Source organism: Oncorhynchus nerka, linkage group LG18, assembly GCF_034236695.1.
Source record: "Oncorhynchus nerka isolate Pitt River linkage group LG18, Oner_Uvic_2.0, whole genome shotgun sequence".
NCBI classification, from domain to species: domain Eukaryota; kingdom Metazoa; phylum Chordata; class Actinopteri; order Salmoniformes; family Salmonidae; genus Oncorhynchus; species Oncorhynchus nerka.
The window spans coordinates 66,138,945-66,159,581 of record NC_088413.1 but is presented as its reverse complement, the minus strand read 5'-3'; the positions used below and the strand labels follow the sequence as shown (position 1 = coordinate 66,159,581).

The 20,637-nt window shown below is 46.4% G+C and overlaps 1 protein-coding gene across 3 annotated transcripts in view; it reads right to left on the bottom strand.

The window, feature by feature from the left end:
- LOC115125176 (transcription regulator protein BACH2-like) overlaps nucleotides 1-20,637 on the bottom strand; it is a 74,573-nt gene that overhangs the window by 35,245 nt on the left and 18,691 nt on the right. For 2 of the 3 annotated variants that reach the window (XM_065004277.1, XM_065004279.1), the window contains exon 2: nucleotides 13,225-13,328. The exons of the other annotated variant lie outside the window; for it this stretch is intronic. In XM_065004277.1, coding sequence (XP_064860349.1) covers nucleotides 13,225-13,293 — 69 coding nt within the window. In that variant the 5' untranslated portion in view covers nucleotides 13,294-13,328. The remainder of the gene's footprint in view (nucleotides 1-13,224; nucleotides 13,329-20,637) is intronic. 3 annotated transcript variants of the gene reach the window in all.

The following is a 20,637-nucleotide window of genomic DNA, read 5'->3' as shown; positions in this document are numbered from 1 at the left end:
TATGGACCTGGAAAGTATGACATTACTTTGCAGGCTATCTCTGCAGTAGACTGCAACTCCGCCCCCTTTGGTAGTTCTATCTTGACGGAAGATGTTATAGTTGGGTATGGAAATCTCTGAATTTTTGGTGGCCTTCCTGAGCCAGGATTCAGACACGGCAAGGACATCAGGGTTAGCAGAGTGTGCTAAAGCAGTGAGTAAAACAAACTTAGGGAGGAGGCTTCTGATGTTGACATACATAAAACCAAGGCTTTTTCGATCACAGAAGTCAACAAATGAGGGTACCTGGGGACATGCAGGGCCTGGGTTTACCTCCACATCACCCGCGGAACAGAGAAGGAGTAGTATGAGGGTGCGGCTAAAGGCTATCAAAACTGGTCGCCTAGAGCGTTGGGGGCAGAGGATAAGAGGAGCAGGTTTCTGGGCATGGTAGAATATATTCAGGGCATAATGCGCAGACAGGGGTATGGTGGGGTGCGGGTACAGCGGAGGTAAGCCCAGGCACTGGGTGATGATGAGACAGGTTGTATCTCTGGACATGCTGGTTGTAATGGGTGAGGTCACCGCATGTGTGGGAGGTGGGACAAAGGAGGTAACAGGGGTATGCAGAGTGGGTCTAGGGGCTCCATTGTGAACTAAAACAATTATAACTAACCTGAACAACAGTATACAAGGCATATTGACATCTGAGAGAGACATACAGCGAGGCATACAGTAATCACAGGTGTTGAATTTGGAAAGCTAGCTAAAAACAGTAGGCGGGGCTAATCCGCTAGCACAACAAACAGCAGGTAAAATGGCGTTGACTAGGCAACGGGGCCGACAGGTAAGACAAACAAGCAGAAAGGAGTACCGTGATTAATGGACAGTCCAGCGTGCGTCAGCTATGTAGCCAAGAGATCAGTGTCCAGGGGGCAGCGGTGGATGGGCAGGGGGGCTGGGCTGGCGAGTGTTATCCAGGTTTTTTTTTTTTTTTTTTAAACTAACAATGACTAACTAGCTTGTAGCTAGTTAGCTGGTTAGCGTCTGGAGGTTCTTGAGTGTGTCATAAAAATAAAAGTAAAAGTAATAGCGATTCCGTATCACATTGGGTGAGGCAGGTTTCCGGAAGGTATAAACAAATTAAAAATCAAAAAGAGATAGAAAGTAAATGGGGTCAGAGAGTGATTGGGACGCGGTGGTTCAGACGGTTAGCAGGCCTGTGCTAACAAGCTAACAGTTCGTAGGCCAGACAAGTTAGACAAGGTAGCAGTTAGCGGACCGGAGCTTGACAAGCCGTTAGCAGGCCGAATTAGCAAGCAGGGAGATAGCGAGGGCTAGAGAGTTAACCTTTGGGGGACGTCGCGATGGGGGGAGTCTGTTTATTCCTCTTCATGCGGTGAGCTGGAGATACAGCGATTCAGAAAGCTCGCGGGCCTTGGCCAGCAGATGGATCTTTGGCGATGTCGCAGCGGAAAAGCCTGTTGAAACCCCCTCGGACGATTATGTCGGCGGACCAGTCGTGATGGATCGGCGGGGCTCCGTGTCGGCAGCAGAGGGTCAGTAGAGGGTCCAGGCCAATTGGCAAATTAGGTATCTTTGGACCTCTTCGGCTAGTCGGGAGATGGGCTTAGCTCGAGGCTAGCTCCAGGCTAACTGGTGCTTGCTCTGGGACAGAGACGTTAGCCAGGAGTGGCCACTCGGATTGCAGCTAGCTATTTACGATGATCCGGTATAAAGGTTCAGAGCTTGCGGTAGGAATCCGGAGATGTGGTAGAGAAAAAGCAGTCTGATATGCTTTGGGTAGATGTCGCGCTGGTGTCCTAGTTAGCGTTGAAGACCGCTAGCAGTGGCTAGCTAGTTAGCGGCTAGCTTCTGATGAGGGTTCCGATTCTAAAGTATAGAAAAAGCAGATCCGTACCACATTGGGTGATGCGGGTTGCAGGAGAGTATATTCAGCCTGTAGTTGGAAAGTGAGATTAAAATATGTACGAAATATATACAGAAAAAAACGAGGAAAAAAACTATATTTACACTATACAGGACGGGACAAGACAAAACACACGTCCGACTGCTACGCCATCTTGGAAAGCCAGGGCGCACAATTGGCCCAGCGTTGTCCGGGTTTGGCCAAGGTAGGCCGTCATTGTAAATAAGAATTTGTTCTTAACTGACTTGCCTCGTTAAATAAAGGTTAAATAAAAAATACATTAAAAATGTTTTATAAAAACATCAAACCAATCAAATGCTTTGCTTGGGTGGAGCTCCAATAGTGCGTGATGGCAGGGAAATCGCAGACTCTCGATTTCGATAAACCACAGACTGTCGGCCACACTTGATACAGTAAATGTTTACCATAGCCTGTAGGTAAACATGCCATAATGTCTAAATACACTACCATTCAAAAGTTTTGGGTCACTTAGAAATGTCCTTGTTTTTGAAAGAAAAGCACATTTTTGTCCATTAAAATAACATCAACTTGATCAGAAATACAGTGTAGACCATGTTAATGTTGTAAATGACTATTGTAGCTGGAAACTGATGTTTTTTTTAATGGAATATCTACATAGGCGTACAGACACCCATTATCAGCAACCATCACTCCTGTGTTCCAATGGCACGTTGTGTTAGCTAATCCGAGTTTATCATTATAAAAAGCTAATTGATCATTAGAAAACCCCTTTTCAATTATGTTAGTACAGCTGAAAACTGTTCTACTTTAGACTAGTTGAGTATCTGCAGCATCAGCATTTGTGGGTTCGATTACTGGCTCAAAATGGCCAGAAACAAAAACCTTTCTTCTGAAACTCATCAGTCTATTCTTGTTCTGAGAAATGAAAGCCATTCCATGTGAGAAATTGCCAAGAAACTGAAGATCTCGTACAACGCTGTGTACTACTCCCTTCACAGAACAGGGCAAACGGGCTCTAACCAGAATAGAAAGAGGAGTGGAAGGCCCCGGTGCACAACTGAGCAAGAGGACACGTACATTAGAGTGTCTAGTTTGAGACCTCACAAGTCCTCAACTGGCAGCTTCATTAAATAGTACCCACAAAACACCAATCTCAACGTCAACAGTGAAGAGGCAACTCTGGAATGCTGGCCTTCTAGGCAGAGTTGCAAAGAAAACTCTTGAGTTGGGTCTCAAACTCTTGAGTTGGGAAAATCTTGTGCAATACACCGACGCATGTCTTGTATTCAAGATCCTTAATGGCCTGGCTCCCCCTCCACTCAATATTTTTGTTAAACAGAAAACCCAGACATATGGCAGCAGATCCACAAGGTCTGCCATGAGAGGTGACTGTATAGTTCCCCTAAGGAAAAGCACCTTTAGTAAATCTGCATTCTCTGTGAGAGCTTCCCATGTCTGGAATACACTGCCATCAGACACACATAACTGCACCACATATCACACTTTCACAAAATGCTTGAAGACATGGCTGAAGGTCAATCAGATTTGTGAACATGGTCCCTAGCTGTGTGTTGCCACTTTCCATGTTGTCTGTTGTCTGTAGCTTGTGAGGTGTGGAAACACTTTGTTGCTTTTATGAATTTTGTCTTGCTGCTTTTTGTTCTATGTTGCTCTGTCTGTATGCTATGTCTTGCTTGTCCTATGTTGCTATGTCTTGCTTGTTCTATGGTGCTATTGTCTATATTGTAATTGTTTTTAATAACCTGCCCAGGGACTGCGGTTGAAAATTAGCCGGCTGGCTAAAACCGGCACTTTTACTGAAACGTTGATTAATGTGCACTGTCCCTGTAAAAATAAAATGAACTAAACTAAACTAAACTAAAAAAGGCATATCTCAGACTGACCAATAAAAATAAAAGATTAAGATGGGCAAAAGAACACAGACACTGGACAGAGGATGGTTGCTGATAATGGGCCTCTGTACGCCTATGTAGATTTTCCATTTAAAAAATCTGCTGTTTCCAGCTACAATAGTCATTTACAACATTAACAATGTCTACACTGTATTTCTGATCAATTTGATGTTAATTTAATGGACAAAGAAATGTGCTTTTCTTTCAAAAACAAGGACATTTCTAAGTGACCCCAAACTTTTGAACGGTAGTGTATAATTCAAGAGCATTGAAACAGAGGAGTAGTCATGCCTTTATCGACTTGATTGGTCAAAAAACAGTGACGAACATTAGACTTGACGCAGCACCCATTCTACGGGCATGTGGGGGGAGGGTTCTGATGTGCCAAGAAGCACAAATATTCAACCACAATGTTAAAACAACTGTCATGCTGTGAACATGAATTGTCAATAGTTGATGACTCAACCAAAAACAATGCCTATTGAATATGATGTCCTTGCAGCACAGATACGAGTGCATGGAACAGCATGCATCAGGACTTAGGAGGTGCTTTAATGTCAGGAACACGTACTTTCAACACATTTCTTCTGTGCAAGTGACACATTTTCCTTGTTGCAAGGTGCAAACAGATGGATTCATCAAATATTGAATGAGCAATAGTAGAAAAGGCCAACAAGTTTTATCAATGTATCAATGCATAAATGTTTATGTCATATAGGAATTTGAAGGAATATAGGTTTAGATGTAGGTTTGCGGACAGTCATGATGAAAAATCAAAGGATATAGGTGTGAAATAGACAGAATCACATGACAGACCACTGCTAGAGCACCACAGAAAGATTGTTAATGGAGGAGAGAAAGAGAGCGAGAGAAAGAGAGAAAGAGAGTGTCTGTCCTTATCACCTTGGATGGGTTGATGGGAGTAGTAAAGGGGAGAGGAGAGGCGTCCCCAGAGACAGTCTGTCCTTATCACCTTGGATGGGTTGATGGGAGTAGTAAAGGGGAGAGGAGAGGCGTCCCCAGAGACAGTCTGTCCTTATCACCTTGGATGGGTTGATGGGGAGTAGTAAGAGAGTCCCCAGAGACAGTCTGTCCTTATCAGAGGCGTCCCCAGAGACAGTCTGTCCTTATCACCTTGGATGGGTTGATGGAAGTAGTAAAGAGGAGAGGAGAGGCGTCCCCAGAGACAGTCTGTCCTTATCACCTTGGATGGGTTGATGGGAGTAGTAAAGGGGAGAGGAGAGGCGTCCCCAGAGACAGTCTGTCCTTATCACCTTGGATGGGTTGATGGGAGTAGTAAAGAGGAGAGGAGAGGCGTCCCCAGAGACAGTCTGTCCTTATCACCTTGGATGGGTTGATGGGAGTAGTAAAGGGGAGAGGAGAGGCGTCCCCAGAGACAGTCTGTCCTTATCACCTTGGATGGGTTGATGGGAGTAGTAAAGGGGAGAGGAGAGGCGTCCCCAGAGACAGTCTGTCCTTATCACCTTGGATGGGTTGATGGGAGTAGTAAAGAGGAGAGGAGAGGCGTCCCCAGAGACAGTCTGTCCTTATCACCTTGGATGGGTTGATGGGAGTAGTAAAGAGGGAGAGGAGAGGCGTCCCCAGAGACAGTCTGTCCTTATCACCTTGGATGGGTTGATGGGAGTGGGAGTAGTAAAGGGGAGAGGAGAGGCGTCCCCAGAGACAGTCTGTCCTTATCACCTTGGATGGGTTGATGGGAGTAGTAAAGGGGAGAGGAGAGGCGTCCCCAGAGACAGTCTGTCCTTATCACCTTGGATGGGTTGATGGGAGTAGTAAAGAGGAGAGGCGTCCCCAGAGACAGTCTGTCCTTATCACCTTGGATGGGTTGATGGGAGTAGTAAAGAGGAGAGGAGAGGCGTCCCCAGAGACAGTCTGTCCTTATCACCTTGGATGGGTTGATGGGAGTAGTAAAGGGAGAGGAGAGGCGTCCCCAGAGACAGTCTGTCCTTATCACCTTGGATGGGTTGATGGGGAGTAGTAAAGAGGAGAGGAGAGGCGTCCCCAGAGACAGTCTGTCCTTATCACCTTGGATGGGTTGATGGGAGTAGTAAAGGGGAGAGGAGAGGCGTCCCCAGAGACAGTCTGTCCTTATCACCTTGGATGGGTTGATGGGAGTAGTAGGGAGAGACAGTCTGTCCTTATCACCTTGGGGGAGAGGAGAGGCGTCCCCAGAGACAGTCTGTCCTTATCACCTTGGATGGGTTGATGGGAGTAGTAAAGAGGAGAGGAGAGGCGTCCCCAGAGACAGTCTGTCCTTATCACCTTGGATGGGTTGATGGGAGTAGTAAAGGGGAGAGGAGAGGCGTCCCCAGAGACAGTCTGTCCTTATCACCTTGGATGGGTTGATGGGAGTAGTAATGGGGGGAGAGGAGAGGCGTCCCCAGAGACAGTCTGTCCTTATCACCTTGGATGGGTTGATGGGAGTAGTAAAAGGAGAGGAGAGGAGAGACAGTCTGGCGTCCCCAGAGACAGTCTGTCCTTATCACCTTGGATGGGTTGATGGGAGTAGTAAAGGGGAGAGGAGAGGCGTCCCCAGAGACAGTCTGTCCTTATCACCTTGGATGGGTTGATGGGAGTAGTAAAGGGGAGAGGAGAGGCGTCCCCAGAGACAGTCTGTCCTTATCACCTTGGATGGGTTGATGGGAGTAGTAAAGGGAGAGGAGAGGCGTCCCCAGAGACAGTCTGTCCTTATCACCTTGGATGGGTTGATGGGAGTAGTAAATGGGTTGGGGAGAGGGAGAGGCGTCCCCAGAGACAGTCTGTCCTTATCACCTTGGATGGGTTGATGGGAGTAGTAAAGAGGAGAGGAGAGGCGTCCCCAGAGACAGTCTGTCCTTATCACCTTGGATGGGTTGATGGGAGTAGTAAAGGGGAGAGGAGAGGCGTCCCCAGAGACAGTCTGTCCTTATCACCTTGGATGGGTTGATGGGAGTAGTAAAGGGGAGAGGAGAGGCGTCCCCAGAGACAGTCTGTCCTTATCACCTTGGATGGGTTGATGGGAGTAGTAAAGAGGAGAGGAGAGGCGTCCCCAGAGACAGTCTGTCCTTATCACCTTGGATGGGTTGATGGGAGTAGTAAAGAGGAGAGGAGAGGCGTCCCCAGAGACAGTCTGTCCTTATCACCTTGGATGGGTTGATGGGAGTAGTAAAGAGGAGAGGAGAGGCGTCCCCAGAGACAGTCTGTCCTTATCACCTTGGATGGGTTGATGGGAGTAGTAAAGAGGAGAGGAGAGGCGTCCCCAGAGACAGTCTGTCCTTATCACCTTGGATGGGTTGATGGGAGTAGTAAAGAGGAGAGGAGAGAGGCGTCCCCAGAGACAGTCTGTCCTTATCACCTTGGATGGGTTGATGGGAGTAGTAAAGAGGGGAGAGAGGAAGAGGCGTCCCCAGAGACAGTCTGTCCTTATCACCTTGGATGGGTTGATGGGAGTAGTAAAGGGGAGAGGAGAGGCGTCCCCAGAGACAGTCTGTCCTTATCACCTTGGATGGGTTGATGGGAGTAGTAAAGAGAGAGGAGAGGCGTCCCCAGAGACAGTCTGTCCTTATCACCTTGGATGGGTTGATGGGAGTAGTCAAATGGGTTGGCAGAGGAGAGAGGCGTCCCCAGAGACAGTCTGTCCTTATCACCTTGGATGGGTTGATGGGAGTAGTAAAGGGGAGAGGAGAGGCGTCCCCAGAGACAGTCTGTCCTTATCACCTTGGATGGGTTGATGGGAGTAGTAAAGGGAGAGGAGAGGCGTCCCCAGAGACAGTCTGTCCTTATCACCTTGGATGGGTTGATGGGAGTAGTAAAGGGGAGAGGAGAGGCGTCCCCAGAGACAGTCTGTCCTTATCACCTTGGATGGGTTGATGGGAGTAGTAAAGGGAGAGGAGAGGCGTCCCCAGAGACAGTCTGTCCTTATCACCTTGGATGGGTTGATGGGAGTAGTAAAGAGGGAGGAGAGGCGTCCCCAGAGACAGTCTGTCCTTATCACCTTGGATGGGTTGATGGGAGTAGTAAAGGGAGAGGAGAGGCGTCCCCAGAGACAGTCTGTCCTTATCACCTTGGATGGGTTGATGGGAGTAGTAAAGGAGGGAGAGGAGAGACAGTCGTCCCCCAGAGACAGTCTGTCCTTATCACCTTGGATGGGTTGATGGGAGTAGTAAAGAGAGAGGCGTCCCCAGAGACAGTCTGTCCTTATCACCTTGGATGGGTTGATGGGAGTAGTAAAGAGGAGAGGAGAGGCGTCCCCAGAGACAGTCTGTCCTTATCACCTTGGATGGGTTGATGGGAGTAGTAAAGAGGAGAGGAGAGGCGTCCCCAGAGACAGTCTGTCCTTATCACCTTGGATGGGTTGATGGGAGTAGTAAAGGGGAGAGGAGAGGCGTCCCCAGAGACAGTCTGTCCTTATCACCTTGGATGGGTTGATGGGAGTAGTAAAGGGGAGAGGAGAGGTCTGTCCCCCAGAGACAGTCTGTCCTTATCACCTTGGATGGGTTGATGGGAGTAGTAAAGGGAGAGAGAGGCGTCCCCAGAGACAGTCTGTCCTTATCACCTTGGATGGGTTGATGGGAGTAGTAAAGAGGAGAGGAGAGGCGTCCCCAGAGACAGTCTGTCCTTATCACCTTGGATGGGTTGATGGGAGTAGTAAAGAGGGGAGAGGAGAGACAGCGTCCCCAGAGACAGTCTGTCCTTATCACCTTGGATGGGTTGATGGGAGATGGGAGTAGTAAAGAGGAGAGGAGAGGCGTCCCCAGAGACAGTCTGTCCTTATCACCTTGGATGGGTTGATGGGAGTAGTAAAGAGGAGAGGAGAGGCGTCCCCAGAGACAGTCTGTCCTTATCACCTTGGATGGGTTGATGGGAGTAGTAAATGGGTTGGGAGAGGAGAGGCGTCCCCAGAGACAGTCTGTCCTTATCACCTTGGATGGGTTGATGGGAGTAGTAAAGAGGAGAGGAGAGGCGTCCCCAGAGACAGTCTGTCCTTATCACCTTGGATGGGTTGATGGGAGTAGTAAAGGGGAGAGGAGAGGCGTCCCCAGAGACAGTCTGTCCTTATCACCTTGGATGGGTTGATGGGAGTAGTAAAGGGAGAGGAGAGGCGTCCCCAGAGACAGTCTGTCCTTATCACCTTGGATGGGTTGATGGGAGTAGTAAAGAGGAGGAGGAGAGGCGTCCCCAGAGACAGTCTGTCCTTATCACCTTGGATGGGTTGAGACAGTCTGTCCTTATCACCTTGGATGGGAGTAGTAAAGGGGAGGAGAGTCCCCAGAGACAGTCTGTCCATATCACTTGGATGGGTTGATGGGAGTAGTAAAGAGGAGAGGAGAGGCGTCCCCAGAGACAGTCTGTCCTTATCACCTTGGATGGGTTGATGGGAGTAGTAAAGGGGAGAGGAGAGGCGTCCCCAGAGACAGTCTGTCCTTATCACCTTGGATGGGTTGATGGGAGTAGTAAAGGGAGAGGAGAGGCGTCCCCAGAGACAGTCTGTCCTTATCACCTTGGATGGGTTGATGGGGAGTAGTAAAGGGGAGAGGAGAGGCGTCCCCAGAGACAGTCTGTCCTTATCACCTTGGATGGGTTGATGGGAGTAGTAAAGAGGAGAGGAGAGGCGTCCCCAGAGACAGTCTGTCCTTATCACCTTGGATGGGTTGATGGGAGTAGTAAAGGGGAGAGGGGAGGCGTCCCCAGAGACAGTCTGTCCTTATCACCTTGGATGGGTTGATGGGAGTAGTAAAGAGGAGAGGAGAGGCGTCCCCAGAGACAGTCTGTCCTTATCACCTTGGATGGGTTGATGGGAGTAGTAAAGAGTCCTTATCACCTTGGATGGGTTGATGGGAGTAGTAAGGGGAGAGGAGAGGCGTCCCCAGAGAGTCTGTCCTTATCACCTTGGATGGGTTGATCCCCAGAGACAGTCTGTCCTTATCACCTTGGATGGGTTGATGGGAGTAGTAAAGAGGAGAGGAGAGACAGTCGTCCCCAGAGACAGTCTGTCCTTATCACCTTGGATGGGTTGATGGGAGTAGTAAAGAGGAGAGGAGAGGCGTCCCCAGAGACAGTCTGTCCTTATCACCTTGGATGGGTTGATGGGAGTAGTAAAGGGGAGAGGAGAGGCGTCCCCAGAGACAGTCTGTCCTTATCACCTTGGATGGGTTGATGGGAGTAGTAAAGGGGAGAGGAGAGGCGTCCCCAGAGACAGTCTGTCCTTATCACCTTGGATGGGTTGATGGGAGTAGTAAAGGGAGAGGAGAGGCGTCCCCAGAGACAGTCTGTCCTTATCACCTTGGATGGGTTGATGGGAGTAGTAAAGGGGAGAGGAGAGGCGTCCCCAGAGACAGTCTGTCCTTATCACCTTGGATGGGTTGATGGGAGTAGTAAAGAGGAGAGGAGTCCTTATCACCTTGGATGGGTTGATGGGAGTAGTAAAGGGGAGTCCCCAAGGTCATATCCCAGATAGGTTGATAGGAGTAGTAAAGGCGTCCCCAGAGACAGTCTGTCCTTATCACCTTGGATGGGTTGATGGGAGTAGTAAAGGGAGAGGAGAGGCGTCCCCAGAGACAGTCTGTCCTTATCACCTTGGATGGGTTGATGGGAGTAGTAAAGGGAGAGGAGAGGCGTCCCCAGAGACAGTCTGTCCTTATCACCTTGGATGGGTTGATGGGAGTAGTAAAGGGAGAGGAGAGGCGTCCCCAGAGACAGTCTGTCCTTATCACCTTGGATGGGTTGATGGGAGTAGTAAAGAGGGAGAGACAGTCTGAGAGGCGTCCCCAGAGACAGTCTGTCCTTATCACCTTGGATGGGTTGATGGGAGTAGTAAATGGGGGAGAGGAGAGGCGTCCCCAGAGACAGTCTGTCCTTATCACCTTGGATGGGTTGATGGGAGTAGTAAAGAGGAGAGGAGAGGCGTCCCCAGAGACAGTCTGTCCTTATCACCTTGGATGGGTTGATGGGAGTAGTAAAGGGAGAGGAGAGGCGTCCCCAGAGACAGTCTCTGTCCTTATCACCTTGGATGGGTTGATGGGAGTAGTAAAGAGGAGAGGAGAGGCGTCCCCAGAGACAGTCTGTCCTTATCACCTTGGATGGGTTGATGGGAGTAGTAAAGGAGGAGAGGAGAGGCGTCCCCAGAGACAGTCTGTCCTTATCACCTTGGATGGGTTGATGGGAGTAGTAAAAGAGGAGAGGAGAGGCGTCCCCAGAGACAGTCTGTCCTTATCACCTTGGATGGGGTTGATGGGAGTAGTAAAGATGGGGAGTAAAGAGGAGAGGCGTCCCCAGAGACAGTCTGTCCTTATCACCTTGGATGGGTTGATGGGAGTAGTAAATGGGTTGGGGAGAGGAGAGGCGTCCCCAGAGACAGTCTGTCCTTATCACCTTGGATGGGTTTGATGGGAGTAGTAAAGGGGAGAGGGAGAGGCGTCCCCAGAGACAGTCTGTCCTTATCACCTTGGATGGGTTGATGGGAGTAGTAAAGGGGAGAGGAGAGGCGTCCCCAGAGACAGTCTGTCCTTATCACCTTGGATGGGTTGATGGGAGTAGTAAAGAGGAGAGGAGAGGCGTCCCCAGAGACAGTCTTATCACCTTATCACCTTGATGGTCTGTTGATGGGTTGATGGGAGTAGTAAAGAGGAGAGGAGAGGCGTCCCCAGAGACAGTCTGTCCTTATCACCTTGGATGGGTTGATGGGAGTAGTAAAGGGAGAGGAGAGGAGACAGTCTGGCGTCCCCAGAGACAGTCTGTCCTTATCACCTTGGATGGGTTGATGGGAGTAGTAAAGGGGAGAGGAGAGGCGTCCCCAGAGACAGTCTGTCCTTATCACCTTGGACCTTGATGGGAGTAGTAAAGGGAGAGTCCCCAGAGAGTCTGTCCTTATCAGGCTTGATGGGAGTAGTCGCTCCAATCGCTTTTCCTGCACCTCAGCAAACCTTTCAGACAAAAGGGAATCCTGATACACCCTACGCTTGACTTTCACTACACTGTACACTATAAATTATACATGCACCTCACAGTATTGTCTGTACTCTGTACATACTAAAGGGATGTGCTTCAAGACTGCCTGCCAGACAGTGTGTTGAAGAATAACTTAGGAGGTGATGTCTCGTATTGATAGATTCTGTACTAAATGGGTAGATTCTGTAGTAAAATGCCAGATGTCTTTCTCTGGTTGGGTTGAATCCAATGCATTGGTTTCACTGTCTGCATCTCCCCCTCTGTGTGGCAGCACTGAGAAACACCTCACAGTGCTTCACCATACATAATGTAAGAAATTAGATATGCAGGATGCTCTCCTCAGAAAGATAGAGTTCTAAGGACTATTTTCATTACATTACATTTAAGTCATTTAGCAGACGCTCTTATCCAGAGCGACTTACAAATTGGTGCTTTCACCTTATGACATCCAGTGGAACAGCCACTTTACAATAGTGCATCTAGGTCTTTTAAGGGGGGTGAGAAGGATTACTTTATCCTATCCTAGGTATTCCTTAAAGAGGTGGGGTTTCAGGTGTCTCCGGAAGGTGGTGATTGACTCCGCTGTCCTGGCGTCGTGAGGGAGTTTGTTCCACCATTGGGGGGCCAGAGCAGCGAACAGTTTTGACTGGGCTGAGCGGGAACTGTACTTCCTCAGTGGTAGGGAGGCGAGCAGGCCAGAGGTGGATGAACGCAGTGCCCTTGTTTGGGTGTAGGGCCTGATCAGAGCCTGGAGGTACTGAGGTGCCGTTCCCCTCACAGCTCCGTAGGCAAGCACCATGGTCTTGTAGCGGATGCGAGCTTCAACTGGAAGCCAGTGGAGAGAGCGGAGGAGCGGGGTGACGTGAGAGAACTTGGGAAGGTTGAACACCAGACGGGCTGCGGCGTTCTGGATGAGTTGTAGGGGTTTAATGGCACAGGCAGGGAGCCCAGCCAACAGCGAGTTGCAGTAATCCAGACGGGAGATGACAAGTGCCTGGATTAGGACCTGCGCCGCTTCCTGTGTGAGGCAGGGTCGTACTCTGCGGATGTTGTAGAGCATGAACCTACAGGAACGGGCCACCGCCTTGATGTTATTTGAGAACGACAGGGTGTTGTCCAGGATCACGCCAAGGTTCTTAGCGCTCTGGGAGGAGGACACAATGGAGTTGTCAACCGTGATGGCGAGATCATGGAACGGGCAGTCCTTCCCCGGGAGGAAGAGCAGCTCCGTCTTGCCGAGGTTCAGCTTGAGGTGATGATCCGTCATCCACACTGATATGTCTGCCAGACATGCAGAGATGCGATTCGCCACCTGGTATTTTCCACACTATAGATATACAGTGCATTCGGAAAGTGTTCAGACCCCTTCCCTTTTCCACATTTTGTTATGTATGAAATAAACAAATCTACGCACAATACCCCATAATGACGAAGAAAAACAGTTTTTTATAAAAACAGAAATATCTTACTTACATAAGTATTCAGACCTTTTGCTATGAGACTCGAAATTGAGCTCAGGTGCATTTTGTTTCCATTGATCATCCTTGAAATGTTTCTACAACTTGATTGCAGTCCACCTGTATAAAATACAATTGATTGGACATGATTAGGAAAGGCACACTCCTGTCTACATAAGGTCCCACAGTTGACAGTGCATGTCTGAGCATAAACCAAGTCATGAGGTCGAAGGAACTGTCCGTAGAGCTCCGAGACAAGATTGTGTCGAGGCACAGATCTGTCTGCAGCATTGAAGGTCCCCAAGAACACATTGGCCTCCATCATTCTTAAATGAAAGAAGTTTGGAACCACCAAGACTCTTCCTAGAGCTGGCCAACCGGCCAAACTGAGCAATCAGGAGAGAAGGGCCTTGGTCAAGGAGGTGACAGAGCTCCAGGGCCTTGGTCATGGTCACTCTGACAGAGCTCCAGAGTTCCTCTGTGAAGATGGGAGAACCTTCCAGAATGACAACCATCTCTGCAGCACTCCACCAATCAATCCTTTATGGTAAAGTGACCAGATGGAAGCCACTCCTCAGTAAAACGCACATGACAGCATGCTTGAAGTTTGCCAAAAGGCACCTAAAGGACTCTCAGACCATGACAAACAAGATGTTCTGGTCTGATGAAACCAATATTGAACTCTTTAGCCTGAATGCCAAGCGTCACATCTGGAGGAAACCTGGCATCATCCCTACGGTGAAGCATGGTGGCGGCAGAGACTGGGAGTCTAGTCAGGATGGAGGGAAAGATGAACGGAGCAAGGTACAGAGAGCTCCTTGATGAAAACCTGCTCCAGAGCACTCAGGACCTCAGACTGGGGCAAAGGTTCACCTTCCAACAGGACAAGAACTCTAAGCTCACAGTCAAGACAATGCAGGAGTGGCTTGGGGACAAATCTCTGAGTGTCTTTGAGTGGCTCAGCCAGAGCCAGGACTTGAACCCAATCTAACATCTCTGGAGAGACCTCATTCATCACAAAACCAACTGATTTTACTTTAATGAATGTTACTGAACTACTTTAATGATTTTTTCATTGGCAAGATTAAACAAGAATTGTAATTTTAAATTCGGTAAAGTTAGTGTGGAAGAGCTGAAAAAATAATTGTTGTCTATCAACAATGACAAGCCACCGGGGTCTGACAACTTGGATGATAAATGACTGAGGATAATAGCGGACGATATCGCCACTCCTATTGGCCATATATTCAACTTAAGTACTAGAAAGTGTGTGCCCTCAGGCCTGGAGGGAAGAAAAAGCCATTCAGCTACATGAGAATAGTAAAGCCCCCTTTACTGGCTCAAATAGTCGACCAATCAGCCTGTTACCAACCCTTAGTAAAGTTTTGGGGAAAATTGTATTGGCCAGATACAATGCTATTTTACAGTAAACAAATTGACAACAGACTTTCCGCACGCTTATAGGGAAAGACATTCAACAAGCACCGCATTTGACTGATGATTGGCTGAGAGAAATTGATGATAAAAAAGATTGCAGGGACTGTTTTGTTAGACTTCAGTGCGGCTTTTGACATTATCGACCTTAGTCTGTTGCTGGAAAAACACATGTGTTTTGACTTTACACCCCCTGCTGTATTGTGGATAACAGAGTTACCTGTCTAACAGAACATACATATAGGGTGTCCTTTAATGGAAGCTTCTACAATATTATCAATGTAGAATCAGGAATTCTCCCGGGCATCTGTCTAGGCCCCTTAATGTTTTAATCTTTACTAACGACATGCCAATGGCTTTGAGTAAAGCCAGTTTGTCTATGTATGCGGATGACTCAACACAATACACATCAGCTGCTACAGTGACTGAAATGACTGCAACACTTAACAAAGAGCTTAAGTTAGTTTCAGAATGCTTTGTCCCAAATAAAAGCATTGTATTTGGGACAAATCATACACTAAACCCTAAACCTCAACTAAAACATGTAATAAATCATGTGGAAATTGAGCAAGTTGAGGTGACTAAACTGCTTGGAGTAACCCTGGATTGTAAACTGTCATAGTCAAAACATTTTGATACAACAGTAGCTAAGATGAGGAGAAGTCTGTCCATAATAAAGCCCTGCTCTACCTTAATAGCACTATCAACAAGGCAGGTCCTACAGGCTCTAGTTTTGTCACACCTGGAATACTGTTCAGTCGTGTAGTCAGGTGCCACAAAGACAGACTTAAGAAAATTGCAATTGGCTCAGAACAGGGCAGCCCAGCTGGCCCTTGGATGTACACATATAGAAAACATTATTAATATGCATGTCAATCTCTCCTGGCTCAAAGTGGAGGAGAGATTCATCCCTACTTGTATTTGTGAGAGGTATTGACATGTTGAAAGCACCGAGCTGTCTGTTTAAACGACGAGCAGACAGCTCAGACACAGATACCCCACAAGACATACCACCAGAGGTCTCTTCACAGTCCCCAAGTCCAGAACAGACTATGGGAGGTGCACAGTACTACATAGAGTCATGTCTAGATGGAACTCTTTTTCACATCAGGTAACTGATGCAGCCAGTAGAATCAGATTTAAAAAAACAGATAAAAATATGGAACAACGGGGACTGTGAAGCAACACAAACATAGGCACAGACACATGCATGCACACACATGATAACATACGCACTATACACACACGTACACATGTATTTTGTGTCGTAGATATGTGGTAGCAGAGTAGGGGCCTGAGGGAACACACTTAGTGTGTTGTGAAATTTGTTATGAATGTATTCAAATGGTTTTAAAATGGTATAACTGCCTTAATTTTTCAGACCCCAGGAAGAGTAGCTAATGGGGATCCACAATAAATACAAATACAAAATAGCTGTGCAGCAACACTCCCCATCCAACCTGATGGAGCTTGAGAGGATCTGCAGAGAAGAATGGGAGAAACTCCCAAAATACAGGTGTGCCAGCTTGTAGTGTCATACCCAAGAAGACTCGAGGCCTTATAATTGCTGCCAAAGGTGCTTCAACAAAGTATATATTTTTTATTTATTTAACCTTTATTTAACCAGGTAGGCCAGTTGAGAACAAGTTCTCATTTACAACTGCGACCTGGCTAGGATACAGCATAGCAGTGTGACACAGACAACAACACAGAGTTACACATAAACAAACGTACAGTCAATAACACAAAATAAAATACAAATAGAAAGATCTATGTACTGTGTGTGCAAAGTACTGAGTAAAGGTTCTGAATACTTATGGAAATGTGATAAATATATATATTTTTAGATATAAATTACAAACAATGTCCACAAACCTGTTTTTGCTTCATCATTATGGGGTATTGTGTGTCGATTGATGAGGGGGGAAAAACTATGTAATACATTTTAGAACAAGGCTGTAACACAACAAAATGTGGAAAAAGTCAAGGGGCCTGAAAACTTTCCAAATGCACTGTAGATATATCTGTATGCTGTATCTCTATTTTGGAGTTGCTAGGGCGATATGGCCTAAAACTTATATCTCAATATTTTCACATTTATGGGCAATTCACAATACACATTACCAGTCATATGTTTGGATACACCTACTCATTTTCTTTATTTGTACTATTTTATACATTGTAGAATAATAGTGAAGACATCAAAACTATGTAATAACACATATAGAATCAGGTAGTAACCAAAAAATTGTTAAACAATTCAAAATATATTTGAGATTTGAGATTCGCCACCCTTTGCCTTGATGACAGTTTTGCACACTCTTGGCATTCGCTCAACCAGCTTAATGAGGTAGTCACCTGGAATGCATTTAAATTAACAGGTGTGCCTTGTTAAACGTTAATATGTGGAATTTAGTTTGGTCTTCAGCCAATCAGTTGTGTTGTGACAAGGTAGGGGTAGTATACAGAAGATAGCCCTATTAGGTAAAAGCCCAAGTCCATATTATGGAAAAAACAGCTCAAATAAGCAAAGAGAAACGACAGTCCATCATTGCTTTAAGACATGAAGGTCAGTCAATATAGTCAATACAAAAAAAAGTATCTTCAAGTGCAGTCGCAAAAACCATCAAGCGCTATGATGAAACTAGCTCTCATGAGGACCATCACAGGAAAGGAAGACCCAGAGTTACCACAGCTGCAGAGGATAAGTTCATTAGAGTTAACTGCACCTCAGATTGCAGCCCAAATAAATGCTTCACAGATTTCAAGTAACAGATATCTCAACATCAACTGTTCAGAGGAGACTGCGTGAATCAGGCCTTCATTGTCAATTTGCTGCAAGGAAACCGTTACAAAGGACACCAATAAGAAGAAGAGACTTGCTTGAGCCAAGAAACACGAGCAATGGACATTAGACCGGTGGAATGTCCAACTTTGAGATTTTTGGATCGAAATGCTGTGTCTTTGTGAGATGCAGAGTAGGTGAATGGATGATCTCTGCATGTGTGATTCCCACCGTGAAGCATGGAGGAGGATGTGTGATGGTGTGGGAGTGCTTTGCTGGTGACACTGTCTGTGATTTATTTAGAATTCAAGGCACACTGAACCTGCATGGCTACCACAGCATTCTGCAGCGATACGCCATCCCATTTGGTTTGCGCTTAGTGGGACTATAATTTGTTTTTCAACAGGACAATGACCCAGCACACCTCCAGGCTGTGTAAGGGCTATTTGACCAAGAACGAGAGTATTGGAGTGCTGCATAAGATGACATGGCCTCCACAATCACCCAACCTCAACCCAATTGAGATGGTTTGGGATGAGTTGGACCGCAGAGTGAAGGAAAAGCAGCCAACAAGTACTCAGCATATATGGGAACTCCTTCAAGACAGTTGGAAAAATCATTCCAGGTGAAGCTGGTTAAGAGAATGCTACTATGAAGAATCTAAAACATACAATATATTTTGATTTGTTTAACTCTTTTTTGGTTACTACATGATTCCATATGTGTTATTTCATAGTTTTGATGTCTTCACTAGTATTCTACAATGTAGAATATAGTAAAAATAAAGAAAAACCCTTGAATGAATAGGTGTGTCCAAACTTTTGACTGGTACTGTATATCTCCATTTTTTAAAACGTTTTCTCTAAATGAGCTTTGTTGTACAATTACAGGTCAAATACACTGCATTTCATTGTATCTGGCTTTCAGGTCTGTCTTTAAAAATGCCCTTTTTGTTACAAATGTAACCAGAACCATGCATAATGCGCATTCACTAATAATGTAGCAGGCATTATAGAAAATTAACACCAGTCTCATAAACATTCTCTCAAGCACAAGCCAACGTGCTAGTGAGTAGCCAGCTACTTTTTATTTTTCAAGTTTAGACAGTTTAGATATAGATGTAATTTCACAAGCACTGAATTCAGCTAACAAGGCAAAATAGTTGAATTGTTATGACCTGTCTCCAACCGTTTGAACAGCATGCTTGCCTGTCCACTTTGTTTAGGTATTGAAATCAAGTGGCCTACCTTATTTCTCAGAATGAGAACTAGTTCCCAATTGCTTATATAATTGTTTTACACTTATAAAACACAGTCATCCAAACAGCTAGTATAACAATCTTTATTTGACTAAAATGCTGATAGCTTTACGTGGTACCGTAAACCACGCGCGACAAAACTAACCATACATTTTCCAGAATTAATGATAATTTACACATCCATTTTAGTAGTCTGCTCTGCTCTGAATTTGAGGAGTTGAAACAAACAAGATCCTTGTCCTCATCCAGGCCAAGGTGGCGAGACACGGTAGTGATGACACCATAGGCCTTGTTGATCTCTGCACCAGACAGGATGCTCTTGCCAGCATACTTGGGGTCCAACATGTACACTGCGATGTATATGAGCTTCAGGCAGAAGTCTTCACGCTTTTTGATGTATTTCAGAACTGCAGTTTCCTCTGCTTGGAACAACAGTGAAGTGGGCAGATGTTATGTTCGTTGATGGAATGAGTGGACCAAGGCGCAGCGTGGTAGGCGTATATCTTTCTTTATTTCAAAGAACGCCGAAAAAACAACAAATACAAACTAAACATAAAGTTTAGTAGGGCTAAACAGCACAGTACCAAAACAAGATCCCACAAACTACAGGTGGGAAAAGGCTGCCTAAGTATGATCCCCAATCAGAGACAACAATAGACAGCTGCCTCTGATTGGGAACCATACCCGGCCAACAAAGAAATAGAAAACATAGATTGCCCACCCTAGTCACACCCTGACCTAACCAAATAGAGAATAAAAAGGCTCTCTAAGGTCAGGGCGTGACAGCAGGGCAGTATGGATTTCTTCTCTAACATCTGCAAGCAGAGTCTGAACATCAGACAGGATGGCATTGTCTCCCTCAATCCGTGCAATGGCTACTGCTATAGGTTTCAGGAGTTTCAGGCTGCTTACCATTCTCCCAAAATACATCATCCAGGAGGATCCTCTTGATGGGGCTGTCAATATCGGCAGACTGTGATATGGCCATTTCTTGGAGAGACTCCTTCCCCTCCTGGAGACTGTCAAACATGATGACAACACCCCCCCAACAGGTGTTGCTGGGCAGCTTCAATATGGTGCCCTTATTCTTCCCACTTTGCTTGGTGAGGTAGATTGCTGCTATAACTTGATGACCCTTCACATACCTAACCATTTCCTTGGCTATCTTGTAGAGTGTATCCATTGTTTTCAGTGCCATTATGTCCTCGAGGAGCAGATTCAATGCATGAGCAGCACAGCCAATGGGTGTGATGTGAGGGTAGGACTCCTCCACTTTAGACCAAGCAGCCTTCATGTTCGCAGCATTGTCTATCACAGGTGCAAATACAGTTGAAGTCGGAGGTTTACATACACTCAGGTTGGAGTCATTAAAACTTGTTTTTCAACCGCTCCACAAATTTCTTGTTAACAAACTATAGTTTTGGCAAGTCGGTTAGGACATCTACTTTGTGCATGACACAAGTCATTTTTCCAACAATTGTTTACAGACAGATTATTTCACTTATAATTCACTGTATCACAATTCCAGTGGGTCAGAAGTTTACATACACGAAGTTGACTGTGCCTTTAAACAGCTTGGAAAATTCCAGAAAATTATGTCACGGCTTTAGAAGCTTCTGGCCGTCCCAGTGGGAATTGGGTGTTTGTGTGGTGCGGAGAGGGGATCTGTAGCTTCATCCTCATTCTGAACAGACCTGGCCTGGGTCAAGAAATGTATGCACAAGGCAGACATGGTGCTTTATTTGTTTGTTTAACCAGGACTGTGTGAAAACAAACAGACTAAAAAAAGAAAAAGATTTGTACAGAAGTTGTGTATAGTTTTCTCTGTGCGGTATAGAAAATCCCTGCTGGCACAGAATTAGTAGCTCCTGCCCGGTCTATAATGAGCCGTGTCCTGGCACTGAGATTTTCTTTCAGCCATAACTAGCCGTTTTCCCATGTCTGACTGCATA